Consider the following 16423-nt stretch of genomic DNA (forward strand, 5'->3'; position numbering starts at 1 on the left):
CACCGGGGCAGGAAGTGGAGCCCACTCAGGTGCATGGAGAGCCTGTGGCACTGGTGAGGGCTCAGTCATGGATTCTCCAAGGAGGTTCTGCTCACACAAGGGGAAGAGCTCATTTGGCGGCTTTATCCATTGGGTTTTTCCCCCTTCTAGATAAAATAGCGGATGAAGCACAAGCCAAAGCCTTCTTGGCGGAATACAACAGCACGGCCGAAGTGGTGTGGAACGCCTACAGCGAGGCGTCCTGGGCGTACAACACCAACATCACGGACCACAACAAGCAGATCATGGTATGAGACCGGGCTGCAGGCCACACAGTGTGACGCTGACAGCAAAGTCAGGCAGGTTGTACCCAAAGTCCATTGCCGACAAGCCCAGAAAACCAGGGCAGCTCCTGCTGCTGCCAGGTGGGAGGCATCCACATACTAGTAGCCAGAGAGTAGCATTCATACGCTGGGAGGTGCCTTTCTCCCAGCACCCCTAAATGAGTTGGGCCTCATTTGTAGATTAGACCTAGACCTAGGTCTCTGGCCAGCCCGCGGTGAGAGCATGCCATAGCTGCCCATCACATGCGCCAGTATTCTTAGCGGGGGCTGCGTCTGATCACCCCCAATCGAGTGATTCCTTTCCTGTCCCCCCTTGGTCCTGCAGCTGGAGAAGAACCTGGAGATGTCAGCCCACACCCTGAAGCACGGCATGCAGGCCCGGCAGTTCGACTACTCTGACTTCCAGGACCAGAGCATCAGGCGCGTCCTGAAGAAACTGAGCGACATTGAGAGAGCCGCCCTGCCAGAACTAGAGCTGAAGGAGGTGAGATGAGGGGGAGGCAGGGTGTCCTGGGACAGCACCCAGAAGGCCCTGCTGAACATGGAGCAGATTGTGGCCTCCCACGTCTTCCACGCGGAGCTGAGCCAGCACGCTGGGAGCTTCCCGAGCAGAGAAGGCACAATCCCTGCCCCACGGGGTTCACCAACCAAAGACTACATGTCCCAGCATGCAGTGTGGCTTGGCTCTTGAAATGCAACTGGAGCATTGCATGCTGGGGCCTGTAATCTCCTAGGAAAAGCAGGGGCAGCTGTGGGCTGCTTTGCATAACTCTGTGTTGCCGTTGGCTGGAGGGCTGCACCTGGGCTAGCTCTGATCCTGGAAATACGGTGACCAGATAGGGACAATCCCGATATTTGGGGCTTTTTCTTCTCTAGGCGCCTGTTACCCTCCACCCCCTGTCCTGATTTTTCACACTTGCTGTCTGGTCACCCTACCTGGAAATGTGTTTTTCATGATCCAGCCGGAGTACGCCAACGTGTGTCTGCACGTGCCCTCCTTCCCTGCCCGTCCGCCTCCTCCAGCCGCACAGTCCGAGCGCAGCCCCCGCCGTAGCCACAACATCACATTAGGATGGGGGGGTGGGTTCCCAGCAGGCTTGGGCAGGAGGTACAACGTCCCCATTAAAACACCGATTATTCCCAGTCACAATAAAGAGACTTTACTGGGCAGGTCAGTTCGCCCCTAGAGAAATGCTTCCCCCGACTCCCAGATACTCCAGTGTGACAGGCCCATTTTAAAAGAGGCCCTTTGGGTTCTGTGCTATTGGGGCAGACCAAGGGAGGGGTGTGTGTGCGCGCGCGCGCACACCACTGCCCTCTCCTGGATGGGATCAGTACTGCTCAACTGTGTGTGTCCTAGGTAGGACACTGATTAAACCCCCTCCTGATACACGACAAATGAAATAGGTGTTATCCCATTAACACTGCAAATGGTTACATGTATCGAAGGGTTTGTCTACACGGAGCTGTAATGCACACCATGGGGAGGGTGTGTGTGTGAATTCTAAAGCGCACTAATGTGTTGTACATTGATTGGTCCATGTAGACCCGTGTCACCAACCGGTTGATCGCGATCGACAGGTCGAACCTGACGACTCTCCCAGTCGATTGCTATCTCCGGTGATGCAGGGGGGCTACCGCTAAGCAAGCTCCCACTCCACTTCCAGAAGTGGCCCCCCGTGGGGTGGGGGGGGGAGGCAGGGGTCTCCGCATGCTGCTCCTGCCTGCAAGCACCACCCCCCGCAGCTCCCATTGGCCGGGAACGGGGAACTGTGGCCAATGGGAGCTGAGGGGGCAGTGCCAGCAGAGAGGGGCAGCGTGCAGAGCCATGTGCCCCTCGCCCCCTCTCCCAGGGGCCACAGGGGCATGTTGGCCCCTTCCAGGAGCAGCGTAGGGCCAGGGCAGGCAGGAAGCCTGCCTTAGCTTCGCTGTGCCGCCAACCAGGAGCTGCCTGTGGTAAGTGCCGCCCGGCGGGAAGCCAGACCCCAGCCCCCTCCTGCACCCCGAACTCCCTCCTGCACCCAAGCCCCAGCCCTGAGCCCCCTCCCAGATCCAGCATCCCAAGCCTCCTCCTGCACCCTGAACTCCCTCCTGCACCCCAAGCCCCAGCCCTGACCCCCCTCCCAGAGCCAGCATCCTCTACCCCTTCCTGCACCCCTGCCCCTGCTCCAGGAGCCAGCACCTCGTACCCCCTCCTACACCCCAACCCCCTGCACCAGGCTCATCCTGGAGCCCCCTCCCACACTGCGAACCCCTCGGCCCCAGCCCAGAGCCCGCATCCCCTCCCGAACCACAACCCCCTGCCCCAGCCCGGTGAAAGTGAGTGAGGGTGGGGGAGAGCAAGTGGGGGGGATGGAGTGAGCGGGGCAGGGTAGATCCTGGGTTGCCCTTAAATTCAAAAAGTGATCTTGGGCGTAAAAAGGTCGGAGACCACTGATGTAGACCCTGCTAGTGCGCCCTGAAGGTTCCTTAGTGCTCTTTAACACATCGTGCTGTTTGAAAAAATACTATATTAGAGCACACGAGGGAACATTACAAAGAGAGATGCTGGAATGGGTCCTGTAGATCATGATTCATTCCCGTACATACAAAGAGAAAGTCCTGAAACTCCCCTGATTTTTGGACATCTGCATAAAACTCAAATTGCTAAAAATACCCCCCCCCAATGAAATTAATAAACCCCCAAAAGCAGAAGCGCTTGTCATGGGCCCTGCTCCTCCGAACACCTCCTGGAGATTCTCCTTTAGTTCCACGTGGTGGCGTCTGTGTTGTAGGGGGAAGCTGAGTTCTGACCCTTGGAAGCCACATAGGGCCAGCCAGGAAGGTCTGAGGCCATGAATTTGGTACCGTGTTTGAGCTGGCTGGCTGATTAGTGATTAGGGCTGGTCATCATTTTTCAATCAAAACTGTTTTTTTGACAGAATGTTTTTTTTTTTCAACTTCATTGTTTTGCAAAAAGGATCTGCTTTCCATGGGAAAAAAACTGATTTCTTTTATCTAAAAACTGAATGCCTGAAAGTCAAAATATTTCAATTTGGACATGCTGCCATGGTGCCTTGTTGGAGTTGTAGTTTGGTTTCCTCGTGCCCCCATTCTCGTTTGTTATTTGGGTTTCCCAATTGGACTCAATGTCCCATGATGCACTGCCTCCCATCCCCAAAAGGGGAGACTCTGGTGCATCATGGGAGAGATAGTCTGACACAGGAGCTCTGCCTATACAGAGTACGGGGGCATGAGGCGACTGACCTATGGCTCATTTTTCAATGGCTCTATTAGTCGTTATGCCAGGCGTGGACTGACACCATTAAACCACTTGGTTTTCCATGTTCTCTTGTTGAAAGAGACAGAGAGTGTTTGTGTGGGAGGGCAGGGAGGAGTATCGGCTAATGCCCAGAGCACGGTAGTGGGACTCAGGATTCCCAGGCTCCAGCCTCCCTTAAAGGAGAGACAGAACTCCCATTGAGTACATGAGGGAGATTTGCATCCTGTGGGTTGGAGATTCGGGCCCCTGGGGCTGCCACTGGCTCACAGATTGAGCTTGGGCAGGTCTCGTCTCTCTGTGCTATACATCCTGCCCCCATATACACACCCTGTGAAACGTGGATGTTCGTTCCCTACCTTCCCGGCAGTGGTGAGGCTGAATTCATTCATGCCTGTAAAGTGCTTTGAGATCTCTGGATGGAAGGGCCAGAGAAGGGTGGCTGGAGACAGGCTAAGGCGTCGGATTGGGGATTGGTCCTGCTTTGAGCACGGGGTTGGACTAGATGACCTCCTGAGGTCCCTTCCAACCCTGATATTTTATGATTGTCTCCAAGCGCAGCGCAATAAGCAGGCATCTAAGTGGATACAATTTCTTTTTCAGTACAACAACATCCTCTCGGATATGGAGACCACATACAGTGTAGCCAAGGTCTGCAAGGGACAGGGCAAGTGCTATCCATTGGATCCTGGTAAGATGTAGCAAGTCCTCCCGGGAATGGTAGGTGCCCACCACCACCACCACCCAGCACCTGAAGTTCTCTGAAGATGCCCCAGAAATTAAGGCTGGGATCTCCATATGTGTGTGCAGCAAACTAGGAGAAAAGAGTGGGACAGTTCCCAAATGCCCGGGTGATTCCGATCTCATTTGATCTCAGCTGTGAGGGCTACCACCCAATGGTTCCTAGTATCAATGTGTTAGCCAACCCTAGTGGATTGCTCTGGAGCAAATAGGATTTCCCCAGCCGAATGAGGTTCCACCACAGAGCACGTGAAATATAGAGGACGGGTTACATTCACATGGACCATAGAGCAAACTGTGACCAACAAGGGCTCCCCCAGGAGGGCTTTGGGAGAAGGTGACTTAGAGGGAAAAGCGGAGTTAGAACGATGGCAGGGAGCAGCGGTCCCATGGGGTGAGCTCGCGGGGAGCGGAAGACGGTCCCGCCAGGTGAGCTCGTGGGGACGTTTGCAGTAGAGGCCTAGGAGGAGAGCCTGGCCAGGTGAAGGAGGACCGGGCAATCGGAACCGTTCTGGGGTGGCTGATCTACGGGTAGAAGAGGCTGTGGCTGGGGACGTGGGTTCAGCAGGGAACTCCAGGGGTGCCCAGATCCCGGGACGTTACGCGGCACAGCAGGGAGTCCATGGTTGTTTCCTCTCTTTGCAGACCTCACCGACATCCTAGCCAAGTCGCGGGATTACGACGAGCTCCTCTTCTCCTGGAAGGGCTGGCGGGACGCCTCCGGGAAGGAAATCAAAAGCAAATACAAGAGATACGTGGAGCTAAGCAACAAGGCAGCCAGGCTCAATGGTGAGCTATGGAACTGCCTTCCCAAAAGGGAGAGGGCCCACCGCTCCCTAAAGACACAGCCTGCCCGCTGGCAGACCCTCTCCCAGCTGTGCTCCCCTTCCCCGTCCCCGCCCCACTGTGCTCCCGTCCCCACCCCTGTGCCCATCCCACCACACTGCTATCCCTGCCCCCCAATGCGCCCCCATCCCTGCCCCACTCCGCTCCCATCCCTACCCCACTGTAGAAGATTTATCGTAGGCCTCCAGCTCCCTGCGCCCAACCCTGAGCTCCTCACTCAGACACAATCCTCCTTTTCCTCAGTGCCCAGTTCTCCCCAGGCCTCTGCTTTCCTTAGGCTCCTGTGGCCATCTCACCACAGCCCCAGGCGAACGCCTCGCAGGGTTCACGGGCTTGGCTGAAGGGAAGTGGAGTAAAAAGCCGCAGCCCTCAGCAAGGTCCTGGCTGTGGCCTGGAAAGGGGTCAGGGGATCTCTGAGAGCCCAGCGTGACAGGAGCTAGATGAGGGAGACGAGGAAGGTCACCTGGAGCCAACCACAATGGCTCAGTCGGCCGCCCTCACCCCACACTTCCAGCCCCGGAGCGAGGGGGCAGGGCCGTCCCCAGGCCAGGGCTGGTGCAGCCCATGGAGATCAGCGGCAGGGCTCACAATCCCCGCTCTCCTTCTACATCTGGGCAGGTCACCCGGACAACGGGGCCTTCTGGAGATCCCTCTACGAAACGCCCACCTTCGAAGCGGACCTGGAGCAGCTCTACCAGCAGCTGCAGCCCCTGTACCTCAACCTGCATGCCTACGTGCGCCGCGCCCTCTACAACAAATACGGGCAGGAGCGCATCAACCTGAAGGGCCCCATCCCAGCTCACCTGCTCGGTAAGGCCCCCGCTGGGCACAGCCGGGTCTATTGCATTTCTCTTGGGACATTATTGTCTGGGTGCTGGAATGGCCTGGGGCCATTGACAGCTGAGATGGGCCTTCTTCTCCTTTGCCCCCCACCCCAGAGACCTATCGCCCCATCCTCCTAGCTGGCTCCTGTGGCAAGTCTTCCATGGGGCTGTGAATCAGCCTGTTAATGTGGGGGTGATGGTGCGTAAGGGGAGCGATAGCTCAGTGGTTTGAGCATTGGCCTGCTAAACCCAGGGTTATGAGTTCAATACTTGAGGGGGCCATTTAGGGAACTGGGGTAAAAATCTGTCTGGGGATGGGTCCTGCTTTGAGCAGGTTGGACGAGATGACCTCCTGAGATCTCTTCTAACCCTGATATTCTATGAACGAAAGGGCCCCCGTCCTCTGAAAAACAGGGCCTGTGGTTAGGGACCGGACTTCCCAGCGCCGGTGAGGCCTGGCTTTGCAAAGAGCCCAGCACATTAGGTGCTGCACATGTTGAAATCGCCCGGAGCTCTTTGCAAAGTCTGGGCATCCAACCGTGTGAACTGTCTGATCTACCCCGAGTCCCAGCGAGTCCCAAGGCAAGAGTTCTGCTTTGCAGTCCGCTGCTCTACAGGCTGGGTGATGTTTTCCCCCCCTCTCTGGGCTCTTGCCCCCAAGCTGAAGCTGGGTGTCAAAGCCAGGGCAGCTCCATTTCTGTCTCTCTGGCCCCATCCCTGCACTATCTGAGCACCTCACAAGCTTATATGTGAGGGAAAGGCAGGGCATTATCCTCATTGTACAGATGGGAAACTGAGGCACGGAGTGGCTAAGGCCCAGATCCTCGAAGGTATGAAAATTCCTAACTTCCATAGAACTCAAGAGAAGGCAGGAGCCTAAGTACCTGAGCCTAAGAGACTTGCCCAAGGTCACCCAGGAGGTCTGTGGCAGAACAGAGAATTGAACCCAGGTCTGCTAAATCCTAGTTTCGTGCTCTAACCACTGGACCATCCTGCCTCTCACTGACAGCAGTGGAGTTACACTGGCTTTTGCCAGGTCTTAGCCGGGACCTTAACCTTAACCAGGGCTGAGGCTTTCAGAGCCACCCCTGGGATTCCCTTTACAGGCGTCCAAAGCCCTTTGTCATCTTTGAAAATAGCCTAAGGTAGTGACGTCCCTTCTGGCTCCGGGGCTGGGAGTAACTTTGCCTTTGTTCTTCTCTCCCTTTCTCCTCCCCTTCCTGCCCCCAAACTCCCTTGCGGGTCTCTAGGGAATATGTGGGCCCAGTCGTGGTCCAACATTTTTGACCTGGTGGTGCCCTACCCTAGTGCCACTAAAGTGGATGCCACCCCGGCCATGCAAAAACAGGTCAGTGCGCTCGAACCCTTTGAGACTCTGCTCTTGGGAACCCCTTTTCCTCTCTAGGTGATGCTGACTTCCCTTCCCCCGGGAAACAGTCCAGGTCTCAGAATAACCAGCAGCCACTGGGCCTGATTCTCCGCACTCAGTAACAGGAGGTTCTGGGACAGCTCTAAGGAGCAGCTCCAGTTTGCGCCTAACAGAGCACTAAAACAACGAGGAGTCCGGTGGCACCTTAAAGACTAACAGATTTATTTGGGCATAAGCTTTGGTGGGTAAAAAGCCCACTTCTTCAGAGGATACTTAACATAGCACTGACTCCCTGGCCCATACAGCCCCCTTGCCGTTAGCAACACGAAATATAAACCTCCATCTGTTTATTCCTGAGCTTGGCAGGTCCCTGCAGGACCCCGCTGTGCTTGTGCCCTGATTTTGTTGCTCTTATATAGTTATTTTACACCCGTGCAAAGGTGCGGGGTGCTGACATTCTGAGCTGGGAGTGATTTTCACCCACTTAGCATAGCTGGGAATGATGGAACAAGGTGCAAGGCAAAGGAGATTCAACCCCTTTTCCACCCAGGGTGGAGCTAATAGGACCCACCTGGTCTGGTTATCAGGTGGCACCAGCAGCAGAACTCTGATTGTCTCTGCAAGGTGCTGTCTTGATTCTCTCCAGTTTTACAGCAGAGTATCCCACTCACTGCAGTCCCCTGCCCCAGGAGATAATCCCTGAATCTTCAGCCTAGCGCTGTCTACACTAGGAGTTCGGTCAGCTAAACTAAATGGTTTGGGGAGAGGTGTGTGTGGATTTTCACCCCTCTGAGGGACGTAGCTCTGCTGGTTCCCAGTGTGGACACACTCGGAGTCCCTCCTTCCCGATGGCCTGTGTCTGTCGTTGCTCTGTCAGGGACAGCATCAGAGCCAGCCCTGGTGCTGCAGGAATCCTCCTTCTCCCCCTCTGCTAAGTACTCCAAGGGCCTGCTCCTGCTCCCACTGCAACCAATGAGAATTTGGCCCTTGACCCTGATGGGAGCAGGCTCATGCCCAGAGTTTCAGAGGCGAGAAGTGCTGCTGTGTTACCGTCCCCGGCTTCCTGCCCCGTCCGTCCTGGAGCAGCCTCGCCCCCGGCTCCCATGTGCTCTCTCTGCTGGCTGCACAGGGCTGGACCCCGGAGAGGATGTTTCAAGAATCGGATAAGTTCTTTACCTCCCTGGGCCTGATCCCCATGCCGCCGGAGTTCTGGGCCAAGTCCATGATTGAGAAGCCAGCCGGCCGGGAGGTGGTGTGCCACGCCTCTGCCTGGGACTTCTACAACCGCAAGGACTTCAGGTGCCTCCAGGGACAGGGTTGGGCAGTGCCCCAGGCAGGCACTGGAACAGGGCAGAGGGGTCCTGGCAGAGTGATAGCCAATCCTGGCTGCCCCCCGGGACGCCCGGCCCAACAGGCCCCAGGCTGCCCCCTGCCCCCGGGATGCCCTGCCCACGGCTTTGATGTTTTGTCTGTTTGCCAAACCCAGTGGCAGGGCAGGCTGTTCCCGCCCCTATCTGGAGCAGGATTTTGAGGCCTGGCCCAGGCCTGCAGGCAGATTGACTCCGTCCCTGGCTGGGTATAACAACACAGAGCCACACTCTGCACCGGGGTGTCAGTCCAGCACCACTTCAGGCCTGCGTCCCTGCAGGAAGCGTGCTTCAGCCCTGGGAACTGCATGTGGGGGGTACGTCCATGCAGCTAAAACAGCCCGCGGCAGGGAATCTCGGAGCCCAGATCCAGGGACTTGTGCTGCGGGGCTGAAAATAGTAGTCGAGGCTCCAAGACCCTCCTGCCTTGCCGGGTTTCAGAGCCCAGGCTCCAGCCCGAGCCCCAGCATCTACACGGATGTTTTCAGCCTGGCAGTGCGAGCCTGCGTCAGTTGACCAGGGCTCTGAGACTCACTCGCTGTCTGGGTGCGTGACTGTGTCTGTCCGTCTGGGTGCATGTCTGTCTGTCTGGGTGCATGTCTGTCTGGGTGCGTGACTGTGTCTGTCCGTCTGGGTGCATGTCTGTCTCTCTGGGTGCGTCTGGGTCTGTCTGTCTGGGTGTCCGTCTGAGTGCGTGACTGGGTCTGTCCGTCTGGGTGCATGTCTGTCTGTCTGGGTGCGTGACTGGGTCTGTTTGTCTGAGTGCATCAGGTATTTCTATAGGTGCCAACATAATAGTTGCTTGCTTACTTTCTCCCCTTCTCTCTCCCTCCCCCGCCCCCATTAACCCGTGCGCGCTCTCTCTCACTCTCTCTCTTCCCCCCCGCGTTCCAGGATTAAGCAGTGCACGGTGGTGAACATGGACGACCTGATCACCGTCCACCACGAGATGGGGCACGTCCAGTACTTCCTGCAGTACAAGGACCAGCCCATCTCCTTCCGCGACGGGGCCAACCCCGGCTTCCACGAGGCCATCGGCGACGTCATGGCCCTGTCGGTCTCCACGCCCAAGCACCTGCACAGCATCAGTCTGCTGGATCGCGTGGAGGATAACAACGGTGAGCTGCCCGGGGGCCGCTCACCAGGGCTTCCCGGAAGTCAGCGAGCCTGGGAGGGGCTGGGGGCAGGTTGTCAGCGGTTGGTACTGAGTGCCGTTGGCTGCTCATCCAGCGGTCGGCTTAGAACTTTCCAAGGCCCATCAGAGGCGGATGATGTCGATGGGCTGCTGGCCATGGGGGTGACGATGGATCTGCTGGGTGGCTACACGCGCTGCCTCGCTGACCTCCTGTCCGCTCCCCCTCCTTTGCAGAGAGTGACATTAACTACCTGATGAGCATTGCCCTGGATAAAATCGCCTTCCTGCCCTTCGGGTACCTGATGGACCAGTGGCGCTGGAAGGTGTTTGACGGGCGCATTCGGGATGACGAATATAACCAGCAGTGGTGGAACCTCAGGTCAGTCGGAGGCTCCTGCCTGGCGTTGGGGACACATCAGATCGCGCCCCTGGGCAGCAAAGGGCTCGGAGCAGTTCTCTGCCGCGTAAGGTCCAATCTGGGGAATCGACCCATCTCTTTTCAATGGAGAATGCTCCCCTTGGAGGTCCCGTCGGGTCCCACAGCTTCCCACTGCGTCTCCCCTCGTCGACCTTGATGAGGTCTCTGGTCATCGCTGCTCTCACCAGTCCCTCTCTGGCTGCTCACAGGGCATCTCCCTCCCATCCCGGGGAGCTGTGCTGGCTGGAGGTCCCTAACCGCTGCTTTCTCCTCATGCCCCCTGCAGGTTGAAGTACCAGGGGCTGTGCCCACCTGTGCCCAGGTCGGAGGATGACTTTGATCCTGGTGCGAAGTTTCACATCCCGGCCAACGTTCCCTATGTCAGGTACGCAGGCCGGGCCAGGGTTACACGCGTGTGCCCCGGCCCTCCCCTACTGACTCCCTTCGCCTTTGCTTGGCAACGAGCCGGCTCAGCCCGTAGCCACTCATCTGGCCTGGGCGGAAGGGCTGCAACGAGAGGAGGGACTGACGGGGTGGGCCATGGATGGGCATTGCTACTAGACCTGTCCAGCAATGCCAAGAACTACAGCCCGGGGGTTATCTGTCTGTCCGCCATGTGCACAGGGAGCATGCGCAGCTGTGCCAGGGTGTCTCCGGGAGCAGGGCCGGACGTGATCACGGCTTGGGGGCGAGCCCTCTGGAAAGGCTGGGGGGCTGGGGGAAGCAGTGGTGATGCGAGCAGTGCTGTCATCCATGTTGGAGCTAATCTGCCGTCGCTCTTTGAATGATTAAAGGGCCCGTGGTGCTTTTTGTCAGACTGGGGGGGCTAACCCCAATGTCCTGGGCCCTAAGCTCCCCCCTGCAGTCGATTGGGAACATAGCAGCACCTCTGACGATTGACATCGGTATGTCCAAACAAGCACTTGAATATAGCCCCGTGGAGGGTGACCTGACTGGGCAGGACAGTCCCGAAATGTACATTTCAAGGCCCGGTTCTGGGCTGAATGACTCCAGGACAGCATTTGTCCCGGATTCCCCGTGGCACCGCTCCGTGCCTGCCCGAGGCTCAGGGGTGGGATGGGGGGCTGAGGTGGGCCTTAATTCCCCCTTACCATGAGGCCCCCCCTGCTCCTCTTCCCCTCCAAGGCCCTGAACCTGGCCAGGCTGGAAGCCGGAGCTGGGCAGTAGGAAAAGCCACCCAGGGAGACTGGGCTGCTGTGAGGAGCTCCAGACCCTCCATCTGCCCTGGGAGGCATGCCCCGGGGAGTGGGGACATGTGCCAGGGGCTGCACTCGGGCACCTCGGCCCCACACCCAGGGCTGGTGGAGGGTCCGGGGCTCCCCACGAGCTAGGGTGACCAGATGTCCCGATTTTATAGGGGCTTTTTCTTATATAGGCGCCTATTACCCCCCACCCCCGTCCTGATTTTTCACACTTGCTGTTTGGTCACCACAGCAGCCCAGACTCCCTGGGTGCCTCTTGCCACTGTCCAGCTCCGGCTTCCGGCCTGGCCAGGGGGTGGAGCCTCTGGGAGAAGAGGAGGAGCATGGGGCGGGGCCATGGAGCGGGGCGGGGCTCCTGCACGTGTCCCGTTTTTGCATTTGGAAAAGGTGGTCACCCTAGCTCCATGCTGTATAGCGCGGGGCTGGATCTGAGGCCTGCTGCACCCCGGACTCTCAGACAAAGCGCATGCACGGCCAGGTTCCACCTGGCCTGGAAATACTTGACGTGGCCTGTCGAGGCCCCAGAGTTGCTGCTCACGTTCCCTCCAATCCCCCAATCCAGGTACTTTGTCAGTTTTGTGATCCAGTTCCAGTTCCACCAAGCCCTCTGCAAAGCCGCCGGTGACACAGGGCCCCTGCACAAATGTGACATCTACCAGTCCAAGGAAGCCGGAACCCTGCTGGCGTGAGTATGGCGGCGGGAAGAGACCTAGGGGGTCATCCAGAGCCCGCGTGGCGGGAGTGAGAACGCCAGGGGGCCGGTACAGAGTCTGCCCTCTCAGATGTCTCCTGATGGCCTTTTCCAGTTCCCGGGCTCCAGTTTTAAATCCCTCCTTTAACCCCAGGGACTTTCGCCTCTGTGATGGGAGCGAACATGTAGGGCAAGTGACTGAGGGCCAGGACTCCTGGGTTCTATTCCCAGCTCCCCATCTGACTCAACAGGAAAGTCACTTAAGCCTCCTGTTCCCCATCTGCAGCCCCAGCAGTTTCCCAGAGGGCTGCAGTAGTGACGGTTGGTCGGGTGCTTTGGGATCCTTGTGCCTCACCAGTCCAAAGACTTGTGGACAGGCTGGTCCCAGTACCTCTGCATTCGCCTCTGCCCCACCCTGCCAGTGACGTGGCTGGCTCAAGGTGGTGGAGGTGGGAGGTGCACCTCAGCCCCCAGCTCCCACCCTGGCTTCCGACTGCAGCCCCTGCTCCCAGCCCTGGCTTGGCTCCTGGGGGGGTGGATAGATTCCATTACTGGTAAGCGGGGGGGCTTGACAGAAAAAGTTGGGGGACCACTGCACTAGGGAGATATGGTGCAATATTAGAAGACACCACTAGGTGGCGCCTTGGTTTCTGCAAGGATTAAGGCTGGTTTTAGGGAAGATTTCCCCCAAGAAAAGCAATACTAGACTTAACCCTTTCACTGCTGCATGGGTCTGCAGCGAGACTGCTCTACGCCGGAGCACCGGGTCTTCCTCTGAGCTACGGTGCCCTGTGTCAGCACGGCCCGGTCCTGCCGGTTAAACGGCCTCCCTCTCCACACCCTCCAGCGCGTCTGCCTCCTGCCTCGCGCCCCATTAAAGCCCATGGCTCAGCCTCCGCCCTCTGCATTAGTAACGGGCTGGCCTTGCCTGCATGCGATCGTGGCGCCCCCTAGAGGAGGCCTTTGGCACAACCCACCGGTGCTGCCTAAGGGTCTGGCTGCCAGCGGTCGGAGGGGTGTGGTGATGCACCCAAGCTAGGTTGGACACGGACAGCAGAGCCCCTGGACCCTGGGTACGTACTTGGGCGGCTCGTCCATGACGCCGTGGCTTCGCTGCTTTTGGTACCCATGCTAGCCAGCTGGGGTGTGCCTCCATGTGCTGCAGTCACCCGCCTGATCGTCTAAGCGGGCCAGGGTGGGAGGCCGGGGCTGTTTGCTGGGGCACCCACGTCGGCCGCAGCAGTGCCTGGAGGAGCTCGCTCTCGTCCGCAGGAACGCCATGAAGCTGGGCTTCAGCAAGCCCTGGCCGGAGGCCATGCAACTCATCACGGGGCAGCCCAACATGTCGGCCGACGCCCTGATGGCCTACTTCAAGCCGCTGACGGACTGGCTGATCCAGGAGAACACGAGGACCAGGGAGACCCTGGGCTGGCCTGAGTACAACTGGACGCCATATGCGGGTACTTCCAACTCCAGCGGAGGAGGTGAGAGTTCTGCCCAGCTGCAAACGCGGCATGTTACGTGGGAGGCCTGGCTTGGCACGCTGAGTCCCACACCACCGTCGTTCCCGCCGGCCCCGCTTGCTGGCAGGCTCTGGGGCGAGACCACGGAGTGAAGGGGTCATTGAGACTGGACTCCTCCCTCTCCCCCCTCCAGCACACAGCAGGGAGGGGCTGCCGGGCTGGGGGAGGAGCGTGCCCTGCTGCTCTTTGGGATTCACCCTCCAGGGCTGTCAGTCATCGGTGTTCACACCCGAGGACCAGGTCCATTCACAGGTGGGGTTGGAAGGGATCTAAATGAGGCTGTTCTGTTTGGGAAGTGGGGGGCTGGAAATGTCCATTGGACTGGAGTGGGGGAGTGCAGGCAGCTCGCTGTCACAGTCACACCCCGCACAACGCGTCACAAGGCGCTTAGCTCAGTCGCTGTCAAGACAGCCTGGTGCTTAGGCTCCTTCACCGGTAGACCCGGCCCTGGCAAACCGGTAGCAACAGACGCTTCCCCCCGAGCCAGGTGCCTGTTTTCAAACGCTCCCTGGGCAAGGACCCACCCGCGAGTCCGGGGCGTTTTTCTGCCGAGAATCCCCTTGGGTTACATGGCTCCACTTGCGCAGAGGAATGGGGCCTTCGGCAGATCCACCTGTTTGCCGTGCGCCCGCCCAGCAAATCGCTCCAACCCCACCCCCCCTTTTCTTCTTGCTTCTCAATCAGGTCAAGCGCAGTCTAGTGCCAGTGCCAAAGTCAATTTCCTGGGGATGTCGCTGGATAGGAACCAAGCCGCCGCAGGCCAGTGGATCCTGCTTGTCCTCGGACTCCTCCTCTTCATTGCCACCATCGTCCTGGGCGTCAAATTCCGCTCCTCAAGGAGAAGGGCCCACAAATCCAGCTCGCAAATGGAACTGAAGTAATGCCGAACCTCACTCCTTTCCTTTGCCACGTATGCCCACCTGGGCCTAATGTGTGGGTGTGTGTGCGCACACATGGGCCTGTGTGTGTCGGGGGCATGTGTGTGAGCCGCGTGTGGCACTGAGGCAGGGGTGCAATCAGATGCACAGGACTCTTCCTTCCAATCAGGTCAAAACTTGTTGACGATGCAAGAGCCAAAGCAGCAGAGAATTATTTATTTGTCACTGTTTGGATTCCCGGAAAAAAGAACCCCAAGACGAGGAGTGGGATCGCGTGGCTTGTTTCTTATGCCCCCTGGGGCTGATGGGCCAGTTTGAATCAACATCACATGGATGAATTCCCTAGTGATTGGAAATGGTTTTATTAATTGGGCAGGGGAGTCGGTTTGTGCCTGGAAGTCATTTCCGCAGCTCCGCTGTGCGGTCGGGAACACCGAAAGGGCTCATGTTAGCAGTAGGAAGCGTTGTGCGGGAAAGGGGCAGTTTGCTTCCCAACAGAGTCCCTCCCTCGGGCGTGTCCACCCGCCAGGCTGTTTACATGCATGGATGAAAAATAAAGTGTCATGTTTTTCCCCCTGTGAAATGTCCCTGTTGTTTGTTCAGGGAGTGGCAAGGGGCAGCCTTCTGTTACACTCACAGCATGTACACATACAGATAACAATAGAAATCCCCTTACTGGAAGGTTGCTGAATTGGAGCCTTGGATTGTTGCTTGCTTGCGCTCCAGCGCTGTGCCTTCAGACTGTGTAGCTTCTCCCAAGCATACACGTGTATCCGATTCTCCGTACTTAAACACCACAGCTGTGAACTCAGACCCCTGGGGACTGCACAGTCACACGCCCGATTCCGTTGTCTGAGAGCACCGCCTTGGAAATTCCAGAAACAAAACAAAAACCTTTGTTTGAAACGTGTGTTACAGTTGCTCAGTGGCTTGAGATGGGCTGGCTGGCTGGACAGCTGCATAACCTTGGTGTGTGGCCCCAGAATCTGCTTCCATCCCCATGGTTCATGCCGCTTAGTGGGTATTTATAAACCATTGTCAAGTTCACATGGTGCTTTACAGAGCATAGAAAAGACCTGGGCCTGATTCCTCCCCCCCTCCTGCGTTGCCCCTTGGGAGGGTGTGCAGAAGGCTTCCACCAAATGTAAACGAGGGAAAATTCTGCTTTGCTAGTGTTCTGCTTACACAGAATGACTAGGGCCCCGTTCCCACTGCCCTGGGCAGGCGGGTGGCCAACTCTAGCAGTCACAGGAGTCCTTAAACCCATTTTGTGCTGATGTCAGTGACGCCACAAGTTATTAGGCAACCGTGTATCGGGCCTGTTGAACCTGCCCTGAAGAGATCCTAGGCCCATACAGTAGGAGACTGAAAAGGCAGCATGATCAACCTAGCAGTGATGTTTCGAAGAGCCCGTTTGACCTCCGTTACCTCTGAGACACTCGCTAGATAGACATGGACCTGCTCCTGCAGGTGGAACTTAGAACTTATTTAGGTACGAGCTGGTCAGGAAATGGGATTTCCAGTCTGGGGGAAATTCTGACCATTTGAAATTTGGTTTTATTCTGCATTTGAAAGAGACGTAGACGTTTCCGACTGTTTTGGACTTTCCACTCGGTGGGAAATGTTGACACTTCGTTTTGATTTGGAACAAAACCAAAGGTCAAACTGTCGGAATTTCCCGCAGAATAGAAATGCCGAAAAAGGTCCGTTTGGAACCATTGCAACGTTTCATTTTGATAATGTCAGAACATTACAATATAATATAAATCGTTGAATCTATGTAGGGCTTCTGTTCTGGGGGGTTTATGTTGTGGGGGTTATTTTTA

The 16423-nt window shown here is 57.3% G+C and overlaps 1 protein-coding gene across 2 annotated transcripts in view; it reads left to right on the forward strand.

The window, feature by feature from the left end:
- The window catches only part of ACE (angiotensin I converting enzyme), a 60290-nt gene extending 45115 nt beyond the window's left edge, over nt 1–15175 (forward strand). The window contains exons 13-25 of one of the 2 annotated variants that reach the window (XM_034755873.1): nt 151–287; nt 649–807; nt 4186–4273; nt 4969–5112; nt 5788–5979; nt 7244–7341; nt 8492–8661; nt 9624–9847; nt 10099–10243; nt 10569–10667; nt 12068–12190; nt 13469–13680; nt 14404–15175. In XM_034755873.1, coding sequence (XP_034611764.1) covers nt 151–287; nt 649–807; nt 4186–4273; nt 4969–5112; nt 5788–5979; nt 7244–7341; nt 8492–8661; nt 9624–9847; nt 10099–10243; nt 10569–10667; nt 12068–12190; nt 13469–13680; nt 14404–14600 — 1988 coding nt within the window. In that variant the 3' untranslated portion in view covers nt 14601–15175. The remainder of the gene's footprint in view (nt 1–150; nt 288–648; nt 808–4185; nt 4274–4968; nt 5113–5787; nt 5980–7243; nt 7342–8491; nt 8662–9623; nt 9848–10098; nt 10244–10568; nt 10668–12067; nt 12191–13468; nt 13681–14403) is intronic. The other variant, XM_034755874.1, reaches the window with a different exon arrangement.
- The last annotated feature ends 1248 nt before the right edge of the window (nt 15176–16423 follow it).

Source organism: Trachemys scripta, chromosome 23, assembly GCF_013100865.1.
Source record: "Trachemys scripta elegans isolate TJP31775 chromosome 23, CAS_Tse_1.0, whole genome shotgun sequence".
In the NCBI taxonomy this organism is placed as follows: domain Eukaryota; kingdom Metazoa; phylum Chordata; order Testudines; family Emydidae; genus Trachemys; species Trachemys scripta.